The sequence below is a fragment of the Eschrichtius robustus genome, chromosome 12 (genome assembly GCF_028021215.1).
Source record: "Eschrichtius robustus isolate mEscRob2 chromosome 12, mEscRob2.pri, whole genome shotgun sequence".
NCBI classification, from domain to species: Eukaryota; Metazoa; Chordata; class Mammalia; order Artiodactyla; family Eschrichtiidae; genus Eschrichtius; species Eschrichtius robustus.
Genome location: NC_090835.1, coordinates 66,849,596 through 66,872,120, shown reverse-complemented (window position 1 = coordinate 66,872,120; position 22,525 = coordinate 66,849,596). Strand labels below are relative to the sequence as shown.

General features: G+C 43.8%; 1 protein-coding gene across 1 annotated transcript in view; it reads left to right on the top strand.

The window, feature by feature from the left end:
* Positions 1-22,217, top strand: part of LRRC1 (leucine rich repeat containing 1) — a 125,950-nt gene extending 103,733 nt beyond the window's left edge. The window contains exons 10-14 of the mRNA XM_068558983.1: positions 1,233-1,316; positions 10,545-10,660; positions 17,645-17,817; positions 18,642-18,778; positions 20,722-22,217. Coding sequence (XP_068415084.1) covers positions 1,233-1,316; positions 10,545-10,660; positions 17,645-17,817; positions 18,642-18,778; positions 20,722-20,880 — 669 coding nt within the window. The 3' untranslated portion in view covers positions 20,881-22,217. The remainder of the gene's footprint in view (positions 1-1,232; positions 1,317-10,544; positions 10,661-17,644; positions 17,818-18,641; positions 18,779-20,721) is intronic.
* Positions 22,218-22,525: the final 308 nt, after the last annotated feature.

Here is a 22,525-nt window from a genome sequence, read left to right as displayed (position 1 = left end):
GTGCAGGTTCCCCGGGCTTGGACCAGGCCTCCGCATCCTCCCGGGACAGCACCTGCTGGGGCGGGTTCCCAGGGCGACGGCAAACCTCAGCTGCTTCTCGTCTCCTGCTGCTTCCTCTCCGCCCATCGTCCTTCACCTCCCACTCCAGCTGCTCCCCCTTCTCCTCTTGTCGTTGTCTTGTAGCCGCTGTTTTCTTTAGTTTATTTTCCTGCCATTCTCTTTTCTCTATATTTTGTCACTTTAGCTTTTACTCTACTTTCCTTTTTCCTCTTTTCTTCCCTTTTCTCCTTTCTTTATAAACAGAGTAAGTAATGCTCTTTAGGTGAAAAGATCAGAAGAAGACAGCAAGAGTGGGTGAAGGGTGTAGCGTTGGTAGTGCGGGGTGTGCCGGGAGCATCTCCCCTCAGACAGGACAGCGGCCTCCTCGGGCAGGTTGGGTGGGAGGGACTAGGCTCTCCTTCCTTGTTTCCGGGTTTAGAATTACAGATGGTAGGGACTTCCCTGGTGGTCCAGTGGTTAAGACTTCGCCTTCCAATGCAGGGGGTGTGGGTTCCATCCCCGGTCGGGGAGCTGGGATTCCACATGCCTCACGGGCAAAAGACCGAAACATAGAACAGAAGCAATATTGTAACAAATTCAATAAAGACTTAAAAAATGGTCCACGTCAAAAAAAAAAAAAAAAAAGAATTGCAGATGGTAGTCATAACAGTTAGAAAAATAATATTCATCCCTGATTCCATCAGGGTTCAAGACCCCCCCCCACCCCGTGGGCTCCCACACCAGCCCGGGTGGCCCCCCTCCTTCCCCCAGCCTCATGGCACCCCCGCTCGGGTTCTCACTGCCTGCTGAGCTCTCTGGCCTCCACAGGCATCTAAGCCACCATCTCTTGGGGTTCTCAGAGGTGCAGGCGGGGAAGGGATGAATCTCGAGGTTGCAAATTTCACTTTGTTGACTTGAAGAGCCTTCATTATCTCTTTTAGCAGGTGTTTCTCTGTTCCCAGGCCTGTGCCTTTGACCTCATTTCATTGAACATACTCTCATTTCTACAAAAATACAAAATATTAGATGCCACATCCCCCAAGTGAGTGTTATAAGCACCTGATATTCAGGAAGAACCGTCACTTCTCTTACTGGATGAGATTAGATTCTCTCAGTTCTTGAAAAGATCTGTTTTACTCTGAGCCATGTGAAAAGTATGCATTAAGTTAATAACAAAAATGTTACTTTAACAGACTTTACCTAAGAGCATTGGAAAACTTAAGAAGCTGAGCAACTTGAATGCAGACAGAAATAAATTAGTGTCTTTACCAAAAGAGGTACGTGCTTTTAAGAAAATAATATAATAATAGTTATAAAGATATAATAACACATAAGGGGTCAAAGATGTCAACTACTTTAAAAGACTTATGTGATGCTTTTTAAAGGTGTAAACTCTCGTCTGTGGATTCAGGGATGGTTGGAGGAATTGTATCAAAGAATGACCATCAGTAACATGAAGGAGAGTAGGTGGGTCCAGATGGCTGTGAGCAGAGTTGGGAAAGGTGAATTCGTAGGTGGACAGAGAGAATGACATTTTGGGGTTGACCTAGGAGAACAGTGACACCACGGACAGGAAGGGGTGATCTGGGAGTTGGGCAGCGGAAGGGGATGACTTTGGGTTTGACTGGGTTTAATGAGGAGTTAAACCGTCCCATAGCCGTTGGAGTCGTAAAAACGGATCTTGATGGAGTGTCTTCCTGGGCAGAGGCTCGCCTCCGGGAGAGAGGGAGTGAGCCGTCCAAGTAGAGGAGGACGCCCGGGAAGGTCGGGCCAGGTTCTTAGGATTTTTTTGGTCAGTGCTCCAAGCAGGAGAAAGGAGACAGTCACCATCGTTTGCAGGCATAGCTGTGCAGCTTAGTGGCATTTCAGTTCTGGCAAAAGAGGTGCCAGTACTGAGAATGGGGAGGAAACCTGAGACAGATCACACAGGGAGGCGAATGGGCCATTGTTTAAAAGGAAGGCTCGCTTTCTATTTGGAACCAGGAGAACCTGATTGGAAATGGGTTGTACTGAGCTTGATTTTTTATTAACAATAGAGCCTAAAATAAAGTTTAAGATGCCGTTTCTCCACTCTCCCCCCCGCCCCCTCCTCCACCCGTCAAGTGAGCCCCTCCCCCTGGCCAAGGCCTCATATGAAAAGGTGCTGTGTCCTCTGATGTGATGACCACTGGCCAGGCGCGGTTTCCTCCTTATTTCTCTGTTTGACCCTTTCTAACATCTGTTTTGGAATAGTTTCAAAGCTGCCCTCCAACCAGCCAGAGCTCGAGGGGTTCTTACGCTCCCAGGGCCGCTTCTCTGGGTGTCCGACTTGGCTTGGTCTCTTCTATCCCTTCCCCATCTGGGTGTTCTACTCTCGGCAGCCCAGGCTTGTCCCTGGGTGAGGACGGCCAGCCTTCCTGAGTGGAAGCATAAGGATGTTTGTTATAAATGTGACTCCGTTCTGTTTCCAGCAGAAAGACCTAAACCTCCATCTCAGCTAAACTGGGACACGAGAGAATCTGCTCATCCAAATGTTTTGGTTCCAGTCTCAAAGCAATAAACCGAAACACAGAGCTGGTGTTCTGAGTATTTAATTGAACTCTTGTTGGAGAGCACGTGTGGATGGGTGTAGATTGGACACATAAACACATGCAGAGAGAAGTAGAAAAGATTCATGACTTCCTTTCTCAATGCCCTGCACTACACTAGGTGCTGTTGTGTATGTTCATTGAATCGTCACAACAGCTTTTGAGGCCGTGAGGATTTTCTCAATTTACAGATGAGGAAACTGAGGCTGGTGAGAAGCTTTCCCCACCGGGGCTCACACAGCTGGGAGTCGGGAGAATGGGTTCCAGACGTGTCCCCAGATGGCCAAGCCCATAAAAGCAGATTGAACCTACCTTTTCATCGCTGTGACCTTGACGTAAGGCAGGACCTTGATTGGGTAAAGGAAGGTCGAATCATCTTTAGTTTGGACACATTAGAAAATTAATACATTTGAGGAATAGTATCAGTAAATGCCAAAGAGAGGGCTTCTGAGTATGATGTTAATCCCCAGCAAGGTCACCACCCACCTGCCATGTCCCCATCCCTCTCTTTGGATCTGCTCTTTCAAAGGAACACATTTTAGACAAGAATGTGAGGAGTTTCTTCTTGTAAACTGTCCCCATCATATTAGCATCAGCCCTGTTTTCACTCTGAGAGAATGAAATTATTGATATGATCGCTTTCCTGGCATTTGGAGTTTCATCAAGGAATGAAGTTTGTGCCTTTTCCTTCAGCTGCCCGAGAAAGCTGTTTAGGACCCCAGGGACGGGGTCTTTTCTAGCCCATTTCACTCCGACTCACATACTCTGAGCTCCCAGGCTAGGACGTGTCCCAGTTCTGCTGTGGGTCCCAGCTTGGTGATCCTGCAGAAACGGGCAGTGCTGGCCTCTGACCCTCAGGCTGAGCTGCCAAATCATCGATGGGCCCCTCACCTTGAACGGGGTCTTGTTTGTTGGTCTAGTGTGAGTGTGAGTGTGTGTGTAGGGGGAATGCCACGTGTGTGCATACACTCTGCCTCCAAGCTTGATACCATCCCATCAAATCCTGCACTCTCCTGATTGGATTCTTTTCTTTCCAAACGTGATTACTTCCTCTTGAACAATTAAGTTGCACGCATGACACATCTAAACTGAAATGCTGACCAATTCCATTTATATGCCCCCAATCCATAGTTGTATTAATGGCCATTGGTCTGGTGTGCTGTGTAGTTCTTCCTCTTCTTTGTCTTTTTTTCCCCCCATTTGATAGTATCACATATTGTCAGTTTTACAGCACAGTTCCTTCGTCTATAGCAGCATTTATTTGCATTTTTTCCCCAAATGGTTGAGGGGAAAATGTTTGCACTGTGTGGGTCACAATAATAGATTCTGTTTGTGTTGTGTGGTGTTATGTGTAGTAAACATTTGCAAATCAATGAATGTCTCTTGTTTTCTTAATTGTTAGCTGCTTGGAAATTTAGAAAAGTCAGGTAAACTTGCAGTCTTGTAAGTATTGTTCAGACCACAGTTGCATCTCTGACTTCCATTCTGCTTCTCAAATGCATGAAGATTCAGATCGGCTGACAGCTTTGTGTGCTCTTCATTGTAAAACATTGGACATTTTCCTCGAAACTCAGTTTTTTTTTTGTTTCTTTAAATGACTGCATGGCCTGGAACCTGGTTTTGCTATGTGTTTGTCAGATTTGTTCCGACTATTCTCTCTCAAAAGAATGCTTTTCTGTGAATTACATCTTAAGTTATTCAGAAATTCTGAAAGGCATACCTTGGGGGCTCATCTGCCTTCACCAAATTCTACTTTGTTGGCACGATTCTGTCTCTGAGGGACAGGCTAGATTCGCTTTATTTGCTACATGTGGCATGCTTCTGATTTTTCAAACCACTTACTTGCGTTTTTTATTTCTCATCCCGTTGCTCAAGTATGTATGTTTCTGTGATAAGGAAGTTCCCTAAAAAACCCTGTTTTTGGTGGAGGGAAGAGTTAAGGGGAAGAGACTCTGATTCGTGGATAGACAGGAAGTCGGTGTATGCGTGATCATGGGTATGAAGATAGACACAAACTTTATAGTATTTCCAGCCACATCTTATCGTTAAATAACCTAGACCACGGAGAGTTTCTGGCTGGAAGAAATGGAGTATATATCCAAGTTTAGGGCTTAGTCTCTTGTCTCCATTAAGTCAAAATGGAAGTGACTCTACCTACATCATACCTGTCCAGTCAGATGGGACAAGGGAGGATTTGCAGATCATTCGTCAAAGCTTTCCTTTATCAGGCAATCTGTAAACACGGATCACCCACAGATATTATTGTGCTATTCAGAAATGCCCATGGTGATAGAGTATTCATTTTGTGGATAGCTTTCTGCCTTCTTATTAGTACAATTTAAAATTCTTCTAGAGTAAGTTCCCATGATGTTCTAAAGTGAATTACTGATAAATAAAAGAGATACGACAAAACCTAAAAATGCTAGAATTACAAAAAAAAAAAAAAAAAAGCTGACCGTTGGGTTTCAGGATAGAGAAGGCATTCCTAAACTTGAAAGAGGAAATAACTCATAAAAGAAACAGTTGATGGACTTGTCTACGTGAAAATGAGATTTCTGACCTTCAAGAAAATAAACACAGGCTGGGGGCAAGGTGACGTTTACAGCATCACACGTGAAGGCTGTCTTTCCTTACTCTGTTAGAAATTCTTTCACATCATTGAGAAAAGAGATGTACCCACTCTAGAAAAGTGGACAGAAAGAAAAGCAAAGAACCCCCCACAAAAACCAGTAAGTGATTCACAGGAGAAAAAAATAGAAATGACTTTTAATGTGAAATCATTATTCACAAAATGTTAATTGAAGCATTTTCACCTATCAAATTTTCAAGATTTAAAAAATATAATAATATACCAAATATTGGTGAGAGTACAGGAAAGTGCCTGTTATCATGGAAATATAAATTATTATGGCTTCTCTGGAAGGGAATTTGGTAGTAGTATTAAAAATCTGAAAAATATGCATACCCTTTGATTCTGTAATTCCACTTCTAGGAATTTATCCTAGGAGAACAATTATGGATGTACACTGAGAATCATGCACGAGATTATTTCTCCCAGTGGATGCAGGAGGGTCTAACGTGTTCCAGGCACCATGCCAAACATGTCCGGAGGGAGCTGACATGTGCCAGGCCCTGTGCCAAGTGCCTTCAGGCTAATTCTGGTCTGATTTTCACAACAATTCAATAAGGTATAGGTAAATAATCATCAGCATCCAACAGATACTGATTTCTAAGCTAAGACTCAGAGAGGTTAAGTAACTTGCCCAGGATCACACAGCAAAGAAATGGTAGAACTAATCAGCAGTGTCTACAGTGGTGATCTGCTAAGTAATCTGTGATACATACGTAGAAGGAAATAACTATGTGGTCAGTAAAAATCCTGTTAGAAGCAAAATGACATGGGAAGACATTCTTGATTCCGTATGCAAACAAAGGTGCTAAAGATGATAGGGCTGGTCCTAATTCTGTTGAAGTGCAATTCTTATAATCCCAAACGCATGGCATTTGAACCTCAAAATGTTACGACTGATTATCCCTTCGTGGCAGGATTTGGTTTGAGTTATTTTCTCCTTGTGCTTTCGTGCGTGTGTGTATGTGGTTTTTATTTTCCAGTCAACTAAGTTACTTTCTTATAATTAGAAGAATGCTGTCGCTGTTAGTGGATATTTTGATGTCAGTGGCCCAACAATTCAGGGAGTCCCAAAAGCACATGATTTCCAAAATATTTCTGGAGCAGGGAACATTTGAATAATATGCCACAGATGATCATGGGAAAGGCAAAAAATAGTCTTTGGTTTCTAAAATTATACCTCATGTTATTTCTGTTCAAATAGGATTTTGACCAGATTTTGCTTATTGTACATTTTCCCTCTTGCCAGTGAAATGTGGGTTCAGTTCTGTTACAAATAATATCAAAAGGAAGATGCCGAAGGAAAATGAAAGTTCCTTTCCACTCGGGGCAGGTATTCACAAGGCAGGCTATAGGCGAAGGTGACCAATACAGGCTTCCTCTTTGAGTCATGCAATCTGTCTGATTATCTCCTTTAAGCTGTCGCCTGCAGGCAGTTAATACTCAGGGAAAGTTGACCTGACTGAAGGTTTGCTCTGTGATCTGCAGGTCCCATATCCTTGAGATGGATCAGATCAGTGCCAAAGAGTTAAGGACAGTATTGTCTTGAATTAGGAGAACACAGAACAGCTTAACAAGGGTCCTTAGCTACGTTCTGTAATTCTCAGAGAATCCAAGTCCAAGCCCTCATATTCTTTTCTCTGGTGCTGCTATCCTTGTGTGCTACTTTGTGGTTAAAGGGAGTTTGAAAATATCAGCTTCCTACGTAACTGGTAATAAGTTATTTAAACAGTGGCTCTGCTTCCCAGAATTTCTAAGTGATGGAGACATTTTATCCTGTTGACCCCTAAGGAGCCTGTAAACTCTGCCTCCTGAACCCAAAAGAGAAAGCAGAAATACATGCGAATGATGCAGAATGCAATACTGAACTCAGGCCAGTTCTTCACTCCTATGAACACAGAATGTCACTGTGATGCACCGTCAGGGGGACAGTGTTTTAGGAGGTTCTGGGGGCATCCAGGGCAGAGGTGGGCAACCTCAGCACAGTTCCAGCAACATGGCAGGGGCTCAGGTGTGGACAGCCTGTCACTGGGACCTGGGACTTTCACTTCTTGGAAAAACCACAGCTACGTTTATTTGGCAGCAGCAATAGGCCAGGTCCTAGGATAGGGGCTGTGATAGGTGGTTTCGTTCAATCTAATGCTTATTGTTACTTTTGCTAAAGTAACATATCCAAATCCACAGAACCTAGGACAGAGCCTAAGTTCCACCCCTGGTCTGTGAGATCGCAGAGCCCCCCCCTCTCCGTCACCCCGCATCCCCCTCTGACGTCTGTGAAGGACTCTGTCTTTTGAATCATGGTTTTGGCTGCTCGATCATCTTTTCCGAAAGCCAGAGCTTTGCGCCATGCCCTCCCGGCTGGCTTGGCGTGAGCGTGTCCTTTGCTTTCTGCCCCGTTAGGCAGCCCTCACACATTCAGCCCAGACGGGCTCTTTGTCCTCATTGTTTCCTGAAAACATGGCCAGTGGTGCGCAGAGGCCACTCACGGCCTTGTCCACCCAGAGCGCCTGAGGCTCTTGGATACACTGCCTTCCTCCCCTTGACCTCTCAAATGGTGTGAGAGTAGAGCGGGGAAGGAAAGAGAAAACAATAAATCGCAGGCTGTAAACACGTAGGCAGTGCACACCCTCCACCGGGAGTTCCCGTTCTTTCCCCCAAAGTACGTAAGCGGTGTGAACTTGTCCGGAACTTTTATTGCACGGACGACTTTCAGAGACCTCTCTGGCCCACTTTCGTTAGTTAATTAATTTTTAGGAGTAGATGGTATAGGCACACGGTACAAATTGAAAATGTTCACACGGTGTATGCAACAGTAGGCCCCCCAAACAAAGACCCCACCGGTGGCCGGGGCAGTGGGCGGCTTCCTGACAAAGCGAAGCCCCAAATCACGATGCAGCCTCGGCTCTGTGTGTAAATAACCGATACCTGCTTTGCCTCCCCGGAGTCCAGATAAGCCCTGTCTCCTCAAAGCCAGGCCGGCATGAGGCGTGACCGGCCTCAGCCACGTGCTGACCCAGAAGGCCCCCCTCCTGGCTCGCAGACCCAGTGAGGATCCCCGTCCACATGGAGCGGGGCCGGGCCCCACGGGGACCTCCCCATGGGTCGATCTTTGTCACCTAAATTCATCAGAGAGAATCTAATCGTGTCGGTCCTCACACGATCCAGGGTGTCCAGGGTTTTGATTCCTTTCCTTCTGGGAGGTGCCTGGGCACCTGGATTAAACTGATCCCCTTCCTCAAGGGAGGGAAGAATGCCAGGCCCCACAGAAGATATGCCTCTTAGGACATGATATTTACAAAACATGAGAGGCCGCCCTAGTAATTCTTACCAGGGAAAAGAGTTTTGTGGTCTCCATTGTTACACATAGAAGCAGATGACAACTTTAAGTAGCAGCCTTTCAGTAGTAAGTAAACAAATACAAGCGTGTAGACATACCTTCATGAGGAATGTTGGCAGGTAGCTGGGCTTCACCTTTGGGCAGAGGGGATGCCAAGCAACCTGATGACATGTAAGCGTGCAAATTAAACAGCCCCATCAAACGATCTGTCAGAGGGTTTGTATGGACCATAATTGGGAAGGAAACGGATTGATGTGGACCAGAGGTTCTGGGAAGGCTTTTCGGGGTAGAGGATGTTTAGCTAATTGGGGGTGATGGTCAGATTTAAAAAAGACAGAAAGAAGAAGGGTGTATCTATAAGAAACAGTGCGACCGAAAATGCAGGATGTCTCTTAGAGGACAGTGAGCAAACCAGTTTTTCTGGGCTGGGAAATGTGAATACTGAGAAACGAGGGGAACAGTACATCTCTGGGTGTTTTCCAGGTGACCAGAGAGGAATGTTAGTCTGTGTTTTCTTGTGTGTTTAGTTTTCTTTTACATTCATTATGGTTACATGCTGTGGTTAATTATATTATTTCAAAATCCTTATATTAACTCCTAAGGGAAGACATAAAAAGATTGTGCACACAGGTAATTAAGTAGCAGTTTCATAAATGTGCATTCCGCTTTTTAAGATAGAGTCGTCACATTTAACACAGAGATAAATAGAAAAGGGCAGAAGGTATATTCAGATACTGATGAAGAGCCGGGTGTCTTGCTTCTCCTCTGGCGGAGGCTCTGGGGTACTTTTCCATGTATCAGAATCAATAGGTCCCTTCATCAGCCCTTTTCCCCAGCCGCCCTGAGTCAGAACAGCGCATGTGCGGAGAGTGTAACGTGGACGCAGGCCTGCGGGATGTTGTGTCTGGGACCCAGCTGGTTTTGCAACCCCTTCGTTCAGCTTTCCTGACTGTAGAAACCACAGACAGCTTATTCAAGAGAGTCCTTGAATTCTTTTGTGAAGACTAGACTCATACTAAGCTCAATCACCTTTGAATCGGTTACTTAAAATAAAAGGGGAATCAAATTTGGTGTGGACGCAGATATCGACGTGTGCTTTCAGCAGTAGGTCATAGCCGACCAAATTCACTTTTTGCTAAAAGATGGTTCATTTTGCATTTGTCAAAGGGCAATGAATTTATCAAATTAAGTTGTGAATGACCAAAGGCTATTAAAAGATGTATGGTAGAAATCAATGTATCACCTCTCAGATGTTCCTCTTTTTCTTTTTTTTTTTTTAAAGAAACTGGAACACTGAAGTTAACATAATGGGCAGGTCTTCAGAGGGGTGTGTGTATGTGCGTGTGTGTGTGTGTGTGTGTGTATCACCTTTGGCCTGACTTTTGAAACCTAGAATTCTTTTCTTTAAATTTAATTTTTTATTAAAGTATAGTTGATTTACAATGTTGTGTTAGTTTCTGGTGTGCAGCAAAGTGATTCAGCTATATATATACATATATATATATACATATATATATATGTATATATATATATATGTATATATATAACATCTCCTTTTTCATATTCTTTTCATATTCTTTTCCAACCTAGAATTCTTAAACTCCCGTATTACCAGATACTATATGTCTGGACATGTGTTGTCTGGTTAACATATTTAAAAGATGCAGTTGCATTAGGTAGCAGTAGAAAATGACTTTCTGTTCAGAATGCAGTTTTTGAACTGGATTGTTTATTTTCTTGACTTAATTTAGAACATACGTGTTTAATGTTTTGCAGAGATTTTTAAGCTTACTGGATGACTCAGTGTTTTATATGATTTAAATCAATCATAGTTGGTCATCAGTGAGACTTAAAATCGTGTGATGTTATTTTGTGCATCCTTTTCATGCCATTTGATGAACAAGACCCTCCAGTCCCACCCCCATCTCCCAGAAAAACCTGGAAAACAGTCATGTTTTCTTTCCCATCATAGATCGGCGGGTGCAGCAGCCTCACTGTGTTCTGCGTGCGCGACAACAGGCTGACTCGGATCCCTGCGGAGGTGTCACGGGCCGCTGAGCTGCACGTCCTGGACGTGGCAGGGAACAGGTAAGCCCGAGACAAGCAAACGGTCATCCACCCCAGCCTTGGCTGTACCTTGTACCTTTGCTCCACCTTGTAAAATATATACTGATTGGTCGCATTAGCCAGGCCTGGAAGCTCCCAGTCTGGGAGCTGGAGTGATGGAGCCGGATGGAGTGGACAAGGTCAAGGGCGGCCAGAGCGTGGAGTCCTTTGAGGTTACGGCGGGCACGGCCGGACACCTGCTTCCCAGATGGCGGTACTGCGATGGAAGGGGGAGGGAGACCTAGGTCTTGGCTTTTATAACTGGCTTCCGTATGTCATTGTGGACCTTGGTTTCCTCATCTGAAAAAAGAGCTCCCATGAGTCTGAGCTAGATTTTAGCCAGGGGTCTTGATGTGTCCTGCCCGTGACTCTGAACCCCCTGACATTGTGAGCAAAATTGTATTCAGGGACACTTTGCTGGTGAGAAGATCCACAGCTAATGTCAGAATTGCCAGGTGTTTCATAGTCTAAAAAACCTGACGAGCCACCAGTCTGTGTCCCCAAGGTCACAGCAGCGCCATCTCTCGAGTTCTGGGTCAGAGGCCCGTGGGCTGCTTGCCAGACTCTGGAATGTGGACTAGAGTCATTTCAGCCATTCTGAACCAATTTCGTCACTGCGAATGTCACCGCAGTTTCCTTCCCCTGAGCCCGCCTACCCAGGCTCTTCTTTCCACCTCTGACACCTTCTCTGTTTCCCCACTTATATCCTTTGGCACTCATGCTCTTCTTTTCTCCAGGAAGCCTCCTCTCTGGGTCTGCCTTTCTGAATTACCCTGATGATAATTGCTTGTTTACCTGCATGCAACCCTCCTGAAATTAAAGTTCCCTAAAGTTAGATGTGATGGTTTGTGTGTCATTGTGATTTGTCCCTTCAGTAGGTGCCTGGTGAATATTTGTCGACTGAATGGAAATGTGAAAAATGTTCATTTTTTGCAGAATGGCTGGCAGGCCACTGCAGGGGGCCTGATATCACAGGCTATGTTGCCAAAAGGAATTTAAAAAATGCTTTTGGGTGTTATATAGTTAGATGGGAGAAAACGCGCTGGACCAGGGGAAGATGATCAATGCTTCAAAATGGTAAAGGCCAGCCATGCAAAGAGTGTCTGGGGGATTGTGTGCCACGTGATCCGCTGCTCACAGGTCAGGCACGAGCCACCATTTTTCACTCCTGCTAATGGATCGTGGACAGTAGTGCTAAACAAACAGCAGGACTCGGGGGAACCTGGTGATGAGTTATGGCCTCAGGAAACCCTCACCGTTTTAAAGCTGATGCTTTCAGGACATCCTGATAGATTCTTAAGGCCATTCACTGGTGACTGGAAACTCAGAATTAATTTGAGCTGGATGTTGAATTTCCGCTTGGATTAAAGCCCAACAGGAGACATGCAGCTTGGGAAGGGCCCTTCCCTCCTAACCTCTCCCTACAGCAGTAGAAGCTCAGTGATTCCACACCCGCCCCAGTTCTTGCCACTTTGGGGAGCACGGATTTGCATCGCTAATTCTCGAGCAGAAAGATGGCTCTGACCTCTAAAAACTGTTTTTCACACGAGTGAAGACCCCCCCATTCTCAAGTTCTCAGGAGAAGGGAAAGTTCGATATTTATTATGCCTGGGCCAGGGTGGAAAAAAACCAATTAAAAAGTCGAGTGCCATAGCTGTCATCTGAGTCAGTTAGGTGTGTGATTTAGTCCATTGTATATATAGATGCATAACCAGATTTTAAGCTTATTAAAATATTTAATTACTACTTACTTAAAGTATCAGTAGAGAAACTGATACCCTCCAGGTGAAAAGAGGCTACCATGTTAGCTTTCCAGCTTGCAGAAATGCCACACCATGGGAAGTCCTACCAAATACAACAGAAGTTTCTGCCTCTCCCCCCAAGCATATAAAAATAGCAAACGGCACAGGGAGACTGCATGTCGGTTCCCAGAAACTTTTTTGGACACGTTTGATAGGAAAATTATAGCAGGGATAACGCTAAAATGCCACTTGGGAGACTAAAGCACCAAGCCTTTTGGTACAGTAATAGAGGAGGTGCCTTGTATCAGCAACCAGCTATGGGCCCAGAATACAGATGTCCTTAACTCTTAGGTTCTTTCCCATATGACTATCCACCAAGTACACAAAATCGGGTATTGGAGCAATCTTCCTCGCAATATTACTAGTACCAAATACTGCAAACCATGGCTGTCAACGGAGAAATAGTTTGTAACTTGGAATTTCATGATCCAAAAAATAAATTAAAAAGTCTAAAAGGTATCACCTTATACCTATTAGGATGGCTTTTTATCAAAAAGACAAGGGGTAACACGTGTTCGTGATGACGCAGCAAAAAGGGAACCCTTGTGCAGTGCTGGTGGGAATGTAAGTTGCTGCATCCACAATGGAAAACAGTATGGAGTGTCCTCAAGAAATTATAAATAGAACCACCATATGATCCAGCAGTTCAACTTCTGGGTATATATATACCCAAAGGAAAAGAAAACAGGCTATCCAAGAGGTATCTGCACTCTCATGTTCATTGCAGCTTTATTCACAGTAGCTAAGATATGGAAATTGCCTAAGCATCTAACAGGTGAATGAATAAAGATGTGTGTGTGTGTGAGTGTGTACACACATATATACGTATATATGAAATGGAATATTATTCAGCCATGAGAAAGTCGGAAATCCTGCCATTTACGACAACAAGGATGGACCTTGAGGGCCTTTTGCTAAGTGAAATAAGTTAGACAGAGAAAGACAGATACTGTGTGATCTCACTTTTATGTGAAATCTAAACAAGCTGCACTCATAGAAACAGAGAGGGGAGTGGTGGTTGCCAGGGGCCAGCGGCTGGGGGAAATTAGGAGATGCCAGTCAAAGGGTACAAATTTCCAGTTAGCAGATGAATAAGTTCTGGGGATCTAACATACAGCATGATGACTGTAGTTAACAACACTGTATTATATCCTCTAAAGGTGCTAAGAGAGTAGATCTTAAACGTTTCCAACACACAGACACATACACACACACACACACACACACACACACACACACACTATGGTGATTATTTGAGGAGATGGAGATACTAAGCCTCCTGAGGTAATCATTTCCCGAAACAGTCATCCCTCCGTATCCCTGGGGGGATTGGTTCCAGCACCCCCGAGGGTACCAACACGGGCAGACGCCCCAGCCCCTTATATAAGATGCCGCAGCATAGTTGGCCCTCCGCATCCGCGGGTCCTGCATCCTCAGACACTGAGAACCAACTTTATGTATCAAATCATCACATTGTCCACCTCAGATTTACACTGTGGTATATGTCAATTATATCTCAATAAAGCTGGAAAAAATATTAAAAGACAAAACACAACACAACAGTGTAGCCAGACTGGGGAATACTGAGCAGCTAGAGAATGATCTATTTCTCTGCATTGTGACCCACGATGCCCAGGGCAGAGAGCAAGTGTGGACGGTACCTGGTGCTCTCATTCCTGTTTTTGTTTTTAAAAAGTCTTACCTATAGAGAACACCAAAATATTAAGTGGTTCCCCTAGAGGAGGGCTGGAAACTTGAGGTTACAGGTGGCTTTCACTTTAGATATTTTGGTATTGTGTACATTTTTTCACTGATTATGTTCTCTCTGTGTATCTCTTTAAACATTTTTGAAAACTGTGCTTAAAACTAACAATTCTACTAGGAGGTAACAAACAGATGAAATATTCAATTGTAAGAAGCATTCAGCCATAGGTTTATTAGTTAGTATTACGTTAATCAGTAGGCCACGTTTAGTTGCTAAATAAATTTGATAAAGCAACTGCTATCATAGCCAGAGGTGGGGAAGTTCACTTCAGCGGGCTGGTCACCGATGTATCTGGAAACGAGAAGCTCACGGTTTGGTTGTTCATTTGCTTTATTCCTTGTACTGTTGATGTAAATAGTAATCACGGGCTTTTTATTTCTGGGACAATGTGGTCCTAAATGTAGCACAGAGATGTGTACAAATGGGGCTGCGGCTTCTTGTGTTGATCCTGTAGTGAACAGAAGGTACCAGAATAAACCAAAAGTGTGTTACTAACTCCCCTGGAAAGCAGATTTTTAAAAAAAATCTGTTTTCTGGCTTGTATCTGGGATGGTTCACCCAAGAGAAACACAGGAGTGTGTGTCTTTCTCCCCCAGGCCGCAGTGAGTCAGCAACAGGGTCGGCCCAGCCCGCAGAGTCTCTGTTTGCAGACTGGGCAGGGAGCAGGGGCTTTTTTCCTCTTTTACACTGGGAACACCTCTGTCCATAAGACATGTGTGAAGGAGCTCGTGTGTGGTGTGTGCTTGGCCGGCAGCAGCCGAATCCAAGCTGGCACGTTGATTCTTTGCAGGAAAACCAGTGTTCTAGACCATGCATCCGTCTTACCTGGCTTGGTGGCGTGTGATTTTAAGACCTGTTGTTATGGAGTCTAGTAATTTATTTTAGCTTTTATGACATGATTTGCATCCTTAGCAGCTGTTATTTATTATTGATGCTCTGTTTAAACTTTTGTCTATACCTTTGCTTTAGCATTTATCTGGGAAGCCAGTTATTAGTCTGAGAAGGCACGATGACCGTGTTTTTAGTATCTGTGTGCCATGCCAGCTTTCAAATCTTGACTTATTTTTTCTTTACTCTCTCGAAGGTAGAGATTTCTTGCCCAAGACGTTGAAACTTGAAACATTCTGGAGGATATTAGCTTAATTCCTTTTTAAAAAAGAAATAGGGACACACTTTCAAAAGAAATTACCCTTTGGTTCAATAAAATGAAAAAGGGTTTGATGTCTTTTAAGCACCACCCCCCCCCCCCCCAGTGTATTAGGATATTTTTTTTAAAAAGTCCTGTCACAGTGTCTGGCAGATACCTGCCTTGTGTCTTTAACTTCCTTGCATTTGAGTATGTGTGTGACAGCCTTTGGGCAGAGGGAGAGATCATTTGTACGCTTATACAAATAAGCACAGAGATTTCACTTTCTAGCCCCCTCAAAGAACCAATAGCTCAGAATCAGGGGAAGTGGGGCTGTGAGTTGCTGTGCCCTCAGACCCCTCCGGGCATCCTTCTGGTATGTGCATGTCACTGCACTGGGTGGATTCTGGGATTTAAAAACACGTATTTCCCACCCAGTTTGGCTGTCATTGGTGAAATAGTGGCGTGTACAACACACGGAGTCTTTTCAAGGGTCCTTTCACGTAGGCACTTCTCATGGCATCGACTTGAGAACCTCACTCCCACGTGGGCACAGTTCCCTGTATTTAACCAATACTGCACCCACTGCGTGTGTATGGGATGGGTCAGCCTTGACTGGACTAACTTTTAGGAAAAGAAAATATTTTCTCACCTCCATAACTAGGACATGGGAAGGCTTTTGTGAAATGTATTCATTGTTCTTATAGAAAGTTTGTTAATATGCTGTCTGCATTCTTTGATCATTTCTAACTTCATCTGTTAAAGTAACTTAGTTGGTCTGTGCTTACGTTTTACTTGGATTAGTTGTATAATATTGGAGTATAACTGCTTTTCCTAGAGTTCTAGTTTATTTCCCGTAAGTCTGTGAGGTCAAAATACGTCTGATAAGTCTGCATTAATCTGTTGGTGAGACATTTAGGCACCTCTCCCATGTATGTTAAATGGAGATAGAGGTACCATTTCATAGAAGAAAGAACCCCAGGAATACACGCTGTCACATAGTTTCTTATAGAATTAATGGGCCAGAGATTTCTTTTAAGAAAATGTGCCTCCTATTGTAGGTAACAGACTGTGATTAGCTTATTTTTAGCTAACGTATGAAGTCATTTCTAAGATGGAGCTATCCTTTAATCCATGGAGCCATCCTTAGAGTGAAAATACTTGATCAAATATAACCTTAAGTTCTTTAAAACTTAAATTCCTGGTATCTGTAGGGGTTCGGGTGTTTTCAGAGTGAATTAAAACTTTTGTAAAGCCTTGGTTTTTACTAGAGCAGCGTTTCACCCTTGGCAGTGTTCCATTTGGGGCTGGATAGTTCTTTGTTGCGCGGCTGTCCTATGCATTGTAGGGTATTTAGCAACATCCGGGCCTTGACCCACTAGATATCAATAGCACCCCAAAAAATGTCTATAGACATTGCCAGGTGTGTCCCCGGGGGCTAAATTGCCCCTAGTTGAGATCCTCTGCTCCAAGTAATCTTCTCCAAGTACCAAGTGCATATGATTTCTGGTGACGGTCGTCACTAAATGGATGTAACTGGTCAAATACTTGTACAAATATAGATAGAAAACTAATCTTTAGGCATCACATTACAATTTTTAAAATGCTTTATCTCCTTCGAAACTGAAGCAATCTGAGGTGGAAATTAATTATCACGTAGGTGTCTGAGAAGTGGGAGCTTTCAGAAACTTAAAAGTCTAAAATGGAATACCTAAAATAATCTCCCCAGAGAGAGCAAGTGGAGTCCATAAAGAAACACTTTTAATCTTTATTTTAACTGCAATTTAAACTTTGCAGCACCCAAGGCCTCACCTTCCTCACATCCCGATTTGCCAGGTACTACTGGGAGCAGGTGATGCCATGATCTTATTCCAGCCCTGCCGGTGAGGCTGTCCCCATTGACTTAGGAAGAACTTGGCTTCTGGGTTCTTCCACAATTACACTGGCTTCCCCACGCCCCCGCCCCACCCCGGCCTTTAAATGGAAACTTCCCAAGAGTAAACAGCGTGTGCTGTAATTTCCTCACTTTTTTGCCCCGTGGCCTGGAGGTGCTAATGAGAGAGGTGATGACAGAAAAGGGAAGCACAGTCACCCACTGAAGCGTCCACTGGCAAAGGGTGAATCGAGTATCTTATTATAAACATAATACCTTTTCACATATTGAACCCAATCCCAGGAAGCGGTTTTTATTTTTTTTTCCTGTTTTGTTTTGGACGAGACTTGATTTAATCACAGACTGTAAGCTCCCCATGTCTCCCTTTGTTTTCATCGAGGCTGTCGCACCTGCCTTTATCCCTGACCGCTTTGAAGTTGAAGGCTCTGTGGTTATCAGACAACCAGTCCCAGCCGCTGCTCACGTTCCAGACGGACACTGACCACACCACCGGGGAGAAGGTTCTCACCTGTGTCTTACTTCCTCAGCTGCCTTCTGAACCTGCCTGCCAAGGTAAATTGAAGGACCAGGTTCCCTTGGCCCCGAGAATTAGCAGCAGCTAATGCCTGTCCTTAAGGCCTCTCACTCCCACACGGGACTGCATTGTGTCTTATCTGCCTGCAGAGCCAGCCCAGGTGTGAGGTCATTGTGGGTCTTTTCTGGGAAGCTTCCCCTGGATCTCTGCAGAAAAAAACGTGCTGCTCATACCCGTGTATCACATGTGATATTCTTTAAACAGCCTTCTGGTTTTGAGTTCAAGCTAAGGCTGAAAATGCAAATACATACTCCCAAAAGAGGTGAGAGTCCCTTAAAATCCAAACAGACAGTTTGGAGGATTAGAATTGAACATCTCCAGCAAACTGTTTCTAAGGCAGGGAGTTGTTTTGAGTGACTGTACCTTTGTTTTGTAAATTATGTGTGGTTTAAAGAAGCATTCACACTCATATCACATGACTGTCATAAATCCTCTTCTGGGAGCTGGTTTCGATAGAAAAAAGGGAGAAGGGTCTAGGCGAACGGAGCCACCTTGCCTATCCCAGCCTCGTTAGAGGAGCATTTAAGACCCCAAGAGAACCATGCAGTAGATTGCGCTGCCAAGCAAAGTACTAGATCCAACATGTGCGGCCAAATCACGGTCAAGAGGAAGTTTCTGAAGTGAGCGTGTAAAAAAGAATCATGAAAGACAACTCTATGAATCATGGTGACATTCTGGAATGAAATAGTAAATATTGATTTAGCAGATATCTTATGATCTCAAACAGAATTACGCATCCTTGAAAAGAAAGGGCAACCTTGCCAGTCACAGGAACCCTGCTGACGTGGTCTTTGTCCAACAGAGAACCTGCCTCGCTGTGGTGCCCTGGAGAGCTTGGTGAACGATGTGTCCGATGAGGCCTGGAACGAGCGGGCAGTGAACAGAGTCAGCGCAATCCGATTTCTGGAAGATGAAAAGGATGAGGACGATAATGAAACGGTATGGGATTCGAGCTTCTTGGCTTCCACAGACGTTCAAAATTTAAAAGCCTTCCGAGATTGAAAGTGACACCTGATAAAGATCTCTCTTATTTTCAAATAGTCTTTTCTCTGTTCTGCCTTCAGCATTTAAGAATTTTTTTTAGAAGGCAAAACTGGGAGTTTCTAAGGTTCTGATTCACCAGATGTGTATAAGGCAAATGAGACTTTTTCTGTTTGTTTGTTTGAATAGTTTGTGGGTGCTTCTTTTTCTTTATTTGTGATAGTTACCCCTCCTGCCCCCACTGCTTTCTTAAAATTGGTTGGGAATTTTTTCTTTTCTGCTGTTCCCAGTGAACTGAGTCTCTCCCTGCCCTCCACCCCCCTTTATAGCCGTACCATGTGGATTCATCCATGTTTCACCACGTGGCTTAGCTTGCCTGCTGTCCTCCTGGACTTCTTGCTCACCTTCACGTAACCGGGAGCCTTCACCTTCATGCAGAGAGCTTGTGATCTTAGTAGGATTCCCTTATGGGTTTTCATTCAGAAATCAGGAATAGGTTTGAAAGGACCACTCAGCCCTACTTGCCTCCATCCTCCATATGTGTCTCAGCCATTCAGTTGAGTCAGGGACAACTCTTGGAGTCTTCCTGCAATTTGGCTTTGGCTTCTTAAACTCCTTGCACTAATTGAGATTTTCATAAGCAGAACTCAGAGGGAGTACTTGCAGCCCCCAAGACAAAGGGCAGTTTTTCAATTACTGCCTGGAGTTTTTGTTATTCCAGCTGTCCCCAAGTGGGCTTTTATTCACTTACAGTAGTAGAGGGCAAAGTAGGAATTAGGCATGACAAAATGACTCCAATGTAAATGACTTTATCTAATGACTTCTTTTTTTTTTTAATTTTGTGCTTTTAAATTTTATTTTAAAATATTTATCAATAAGTAAACACTATCTTTTATAGTTACCCACATATTTACCCTTTTCAGCACTCTTCATTCTTTTTTTTTTTCCTTTTTTTTTTTTTTAACATCTTTATTGGAGTATAATTGCTTTACAATTGTCTGTTAGTTTCTGCTTTATAACAAAGTGAATCCGTTATACATATGTTCCCAGATCTCTTCCCTCTTGCGTCTCCGTCCCTCCCACCCTCCCTATCCCATCCCTCTAGGTGGTCACAAAGCACCGTATCTCATGACTTCTTGGAGCATGATTATTTCACCAGTTACTCGTTGCCTTAGTACTGCTCCTCCTTTGTTAACCTATCATAGCTCCTCCTGAAACTCCCGGACTGGCCATTTATAAGATGTAAATGCTGTTTTAGGAGCAAAAGAACACATAACATGTTAAATAATATAATTTTAAAAACATTGCCCATACCCTGTCACTTCACTTCCCACCCTGTGGTCTTTATTAGAAAAATGTGAACTTTCTTCAGTAGGTCATAAATAAAACACAGCAGCAAAATTAGAAAAGAAGTCCTTTCTCGCTTCCCTTTTCCTTCACCTCCCATGCCTCATGGGTTGAAGAAAGCCAGAACCGCTTCAGATAATAGTGGAACATTCTAGGGATTTTAATTTTAGAATTCTTTTTGACTCCTTTCTCTTCTTCCTCCCCGCCCCCCCCCCCCCCCACAATTCTATCTCACAAATCTTTTACTTTTTCTTACTGTACATGGAACTTTGTTCTTATTGTAACACTCATTTCGTATTTTACAAAGTATTCTTTTATTCTGAAAGGAGCCCTTCCATCTTGACTAGGTAAGTTATACTCAACACTTTCATCTTCCCTTAACCGCGAGGGAGCAGTTGATAAATGCACGTTACCTCCAAAGCAAGCTTTTCGCCCACTCTGCCTCTTAACCTCCAGGAAGGGGAGACCTGTGTTGGAAAGCTACCCGGGAAGCTTCGCATTTGAAGGAGTGTTGGAGTAAGACCCAGACGCTCACCCCGCTCTTTGCTTTTCAGAGAACACTCCTGAGACGAGCCACGCCCCACCCAGGCGAGCTCAAGAACATGAAAAAGACGGTGGAAAATTTACGGAACGACAGGAACGCTGCTAAAGGACTGGATTCCAACAAAAACGAGGTCAACCACACCATTGACCGCGTGACCACGTCGGTGTAGATGGCGCGTCCACGTCATACCTCCCGAGTCATCCTGCTGCGGAGCCAGCCTTTCCCCGCGTGGAGCCCCCAGAGGCTCTGGCCTCCAGCGGACCCCGCACCGGTCCCCACCCACGCGTCGGGATGCTGCGACCCTGCGAAGTGCCTTACTCTGATCCAGCACCCACCCGTGGTCTCCGGCCTGATTTTTGTTTTTTTTTTTTCCTAAATTTCAGTTGTTTGTAATAAGTAGAATACACTACTGACAACATCTGACCTTTGTTTTTGTCTTGTGTTGGGATCAGGGAGAGCAGGAAGGGGAATTTTGATCCTCTTCCCTCCCATAAAGTGCTGGGACATTGTGAACCCAAGTTCTCTTGGACCTACTGACGAGAGAGAGTTTTATGTATGGGGGAAAAAATTGATACTTTTTTAAACCCTTTTTGGCAGCTCAGATGGTGTACATTTAAACGTTTTGTATAGGTATTTCATAACAAAAAATATGTATTTCTTTTTGTGATTTTATCTTGGAAACGGTACGTGCAGGAAAGAAAACAACCACCAGTCCTAAAGTATTTGTTTTTATTTGTACCATCCACTTGTGCCTTACTGTAGCCCGTGTCCTGTCAAACCAGTTGTCACAATGGCATCTTTGAGCAGAGAGGAGGCTGGAAAGGTGGTACTTTGAAAGCAGTGTTGGATTTTAATCAGTAATCTACCAGGTGGATTTGTTTTTAACCAAAAAGAAGAGTTACCACCAATTTGTAAATTATACCAGTTGACTTTTTTTTTTTTAAAAGATGAACCAAAGGATTAGACTGCTAATATTTCATTTCTTTTACAGTCCGACTTTTTCATGAATGAGTCTCTTAGGATGAGTGTTGTGTCTGCTTGTACCTGCTCAGAAGGTATGTGCCATTTGTAAAATAAAACAGAGCAGAAAAGCACAAAAAGAGAAAACCGGTTCAGAAATTCAGTGGGGAAATACATTATGTACTATTAAAGAAAGTACGGTTTTTACTGAAGAAAGCTTTAAAAGTTTTATATTGAGATATAAAACCACAATAAAGCAGAATAACCTACAACCCCGTTAGAAATGTTGCTGTCTTTATAAGTGCAATTTAATTTGTAAATAGAGTTTGGATCAAAGTATAACAAAATATTGCTTCAAGTTTTAATTTTAAGTCTGCTAATTTAAGGGGTCTGGGGGTATGTTTTGGTGTATTTCTGTTGGTTTCTTTTTTTAAATTTTGTATGATGTGATAAAAGAGGAATGAAAAGCGCCTGTCCCTGTGTGGTGTTTAGGAAAATCATGCTGTTGGTGTTGTCTTTTTATTCTTTCCATGAAATAAAGTCACCCTGGACATGAGCCGTTGCAGCTTTTTAAAGCTGATTTCTCCTCGTATGTTCAAATGATAGAAGGCAGCCGAGTTCTTTAAGAATGCCCTCCCTTTCCTCAAATACCTGAGCCGCCGGTGGTTTTATGCTAACCTCCTGTGGGTCTGAGTACCCCTTCCTCCCACGCGAGGCGAAGCCCAGCATCGCCTTCAAGTCTGGCTCCTCACCTTGGGTTGGGGCTGTCTGGCCAGTCAGATTCCTTAGAAACCTGCGTTCAACCAACCAACTGGATACCTTCTTTTACTACCAGGAGTTTCACTTTGCTTTTT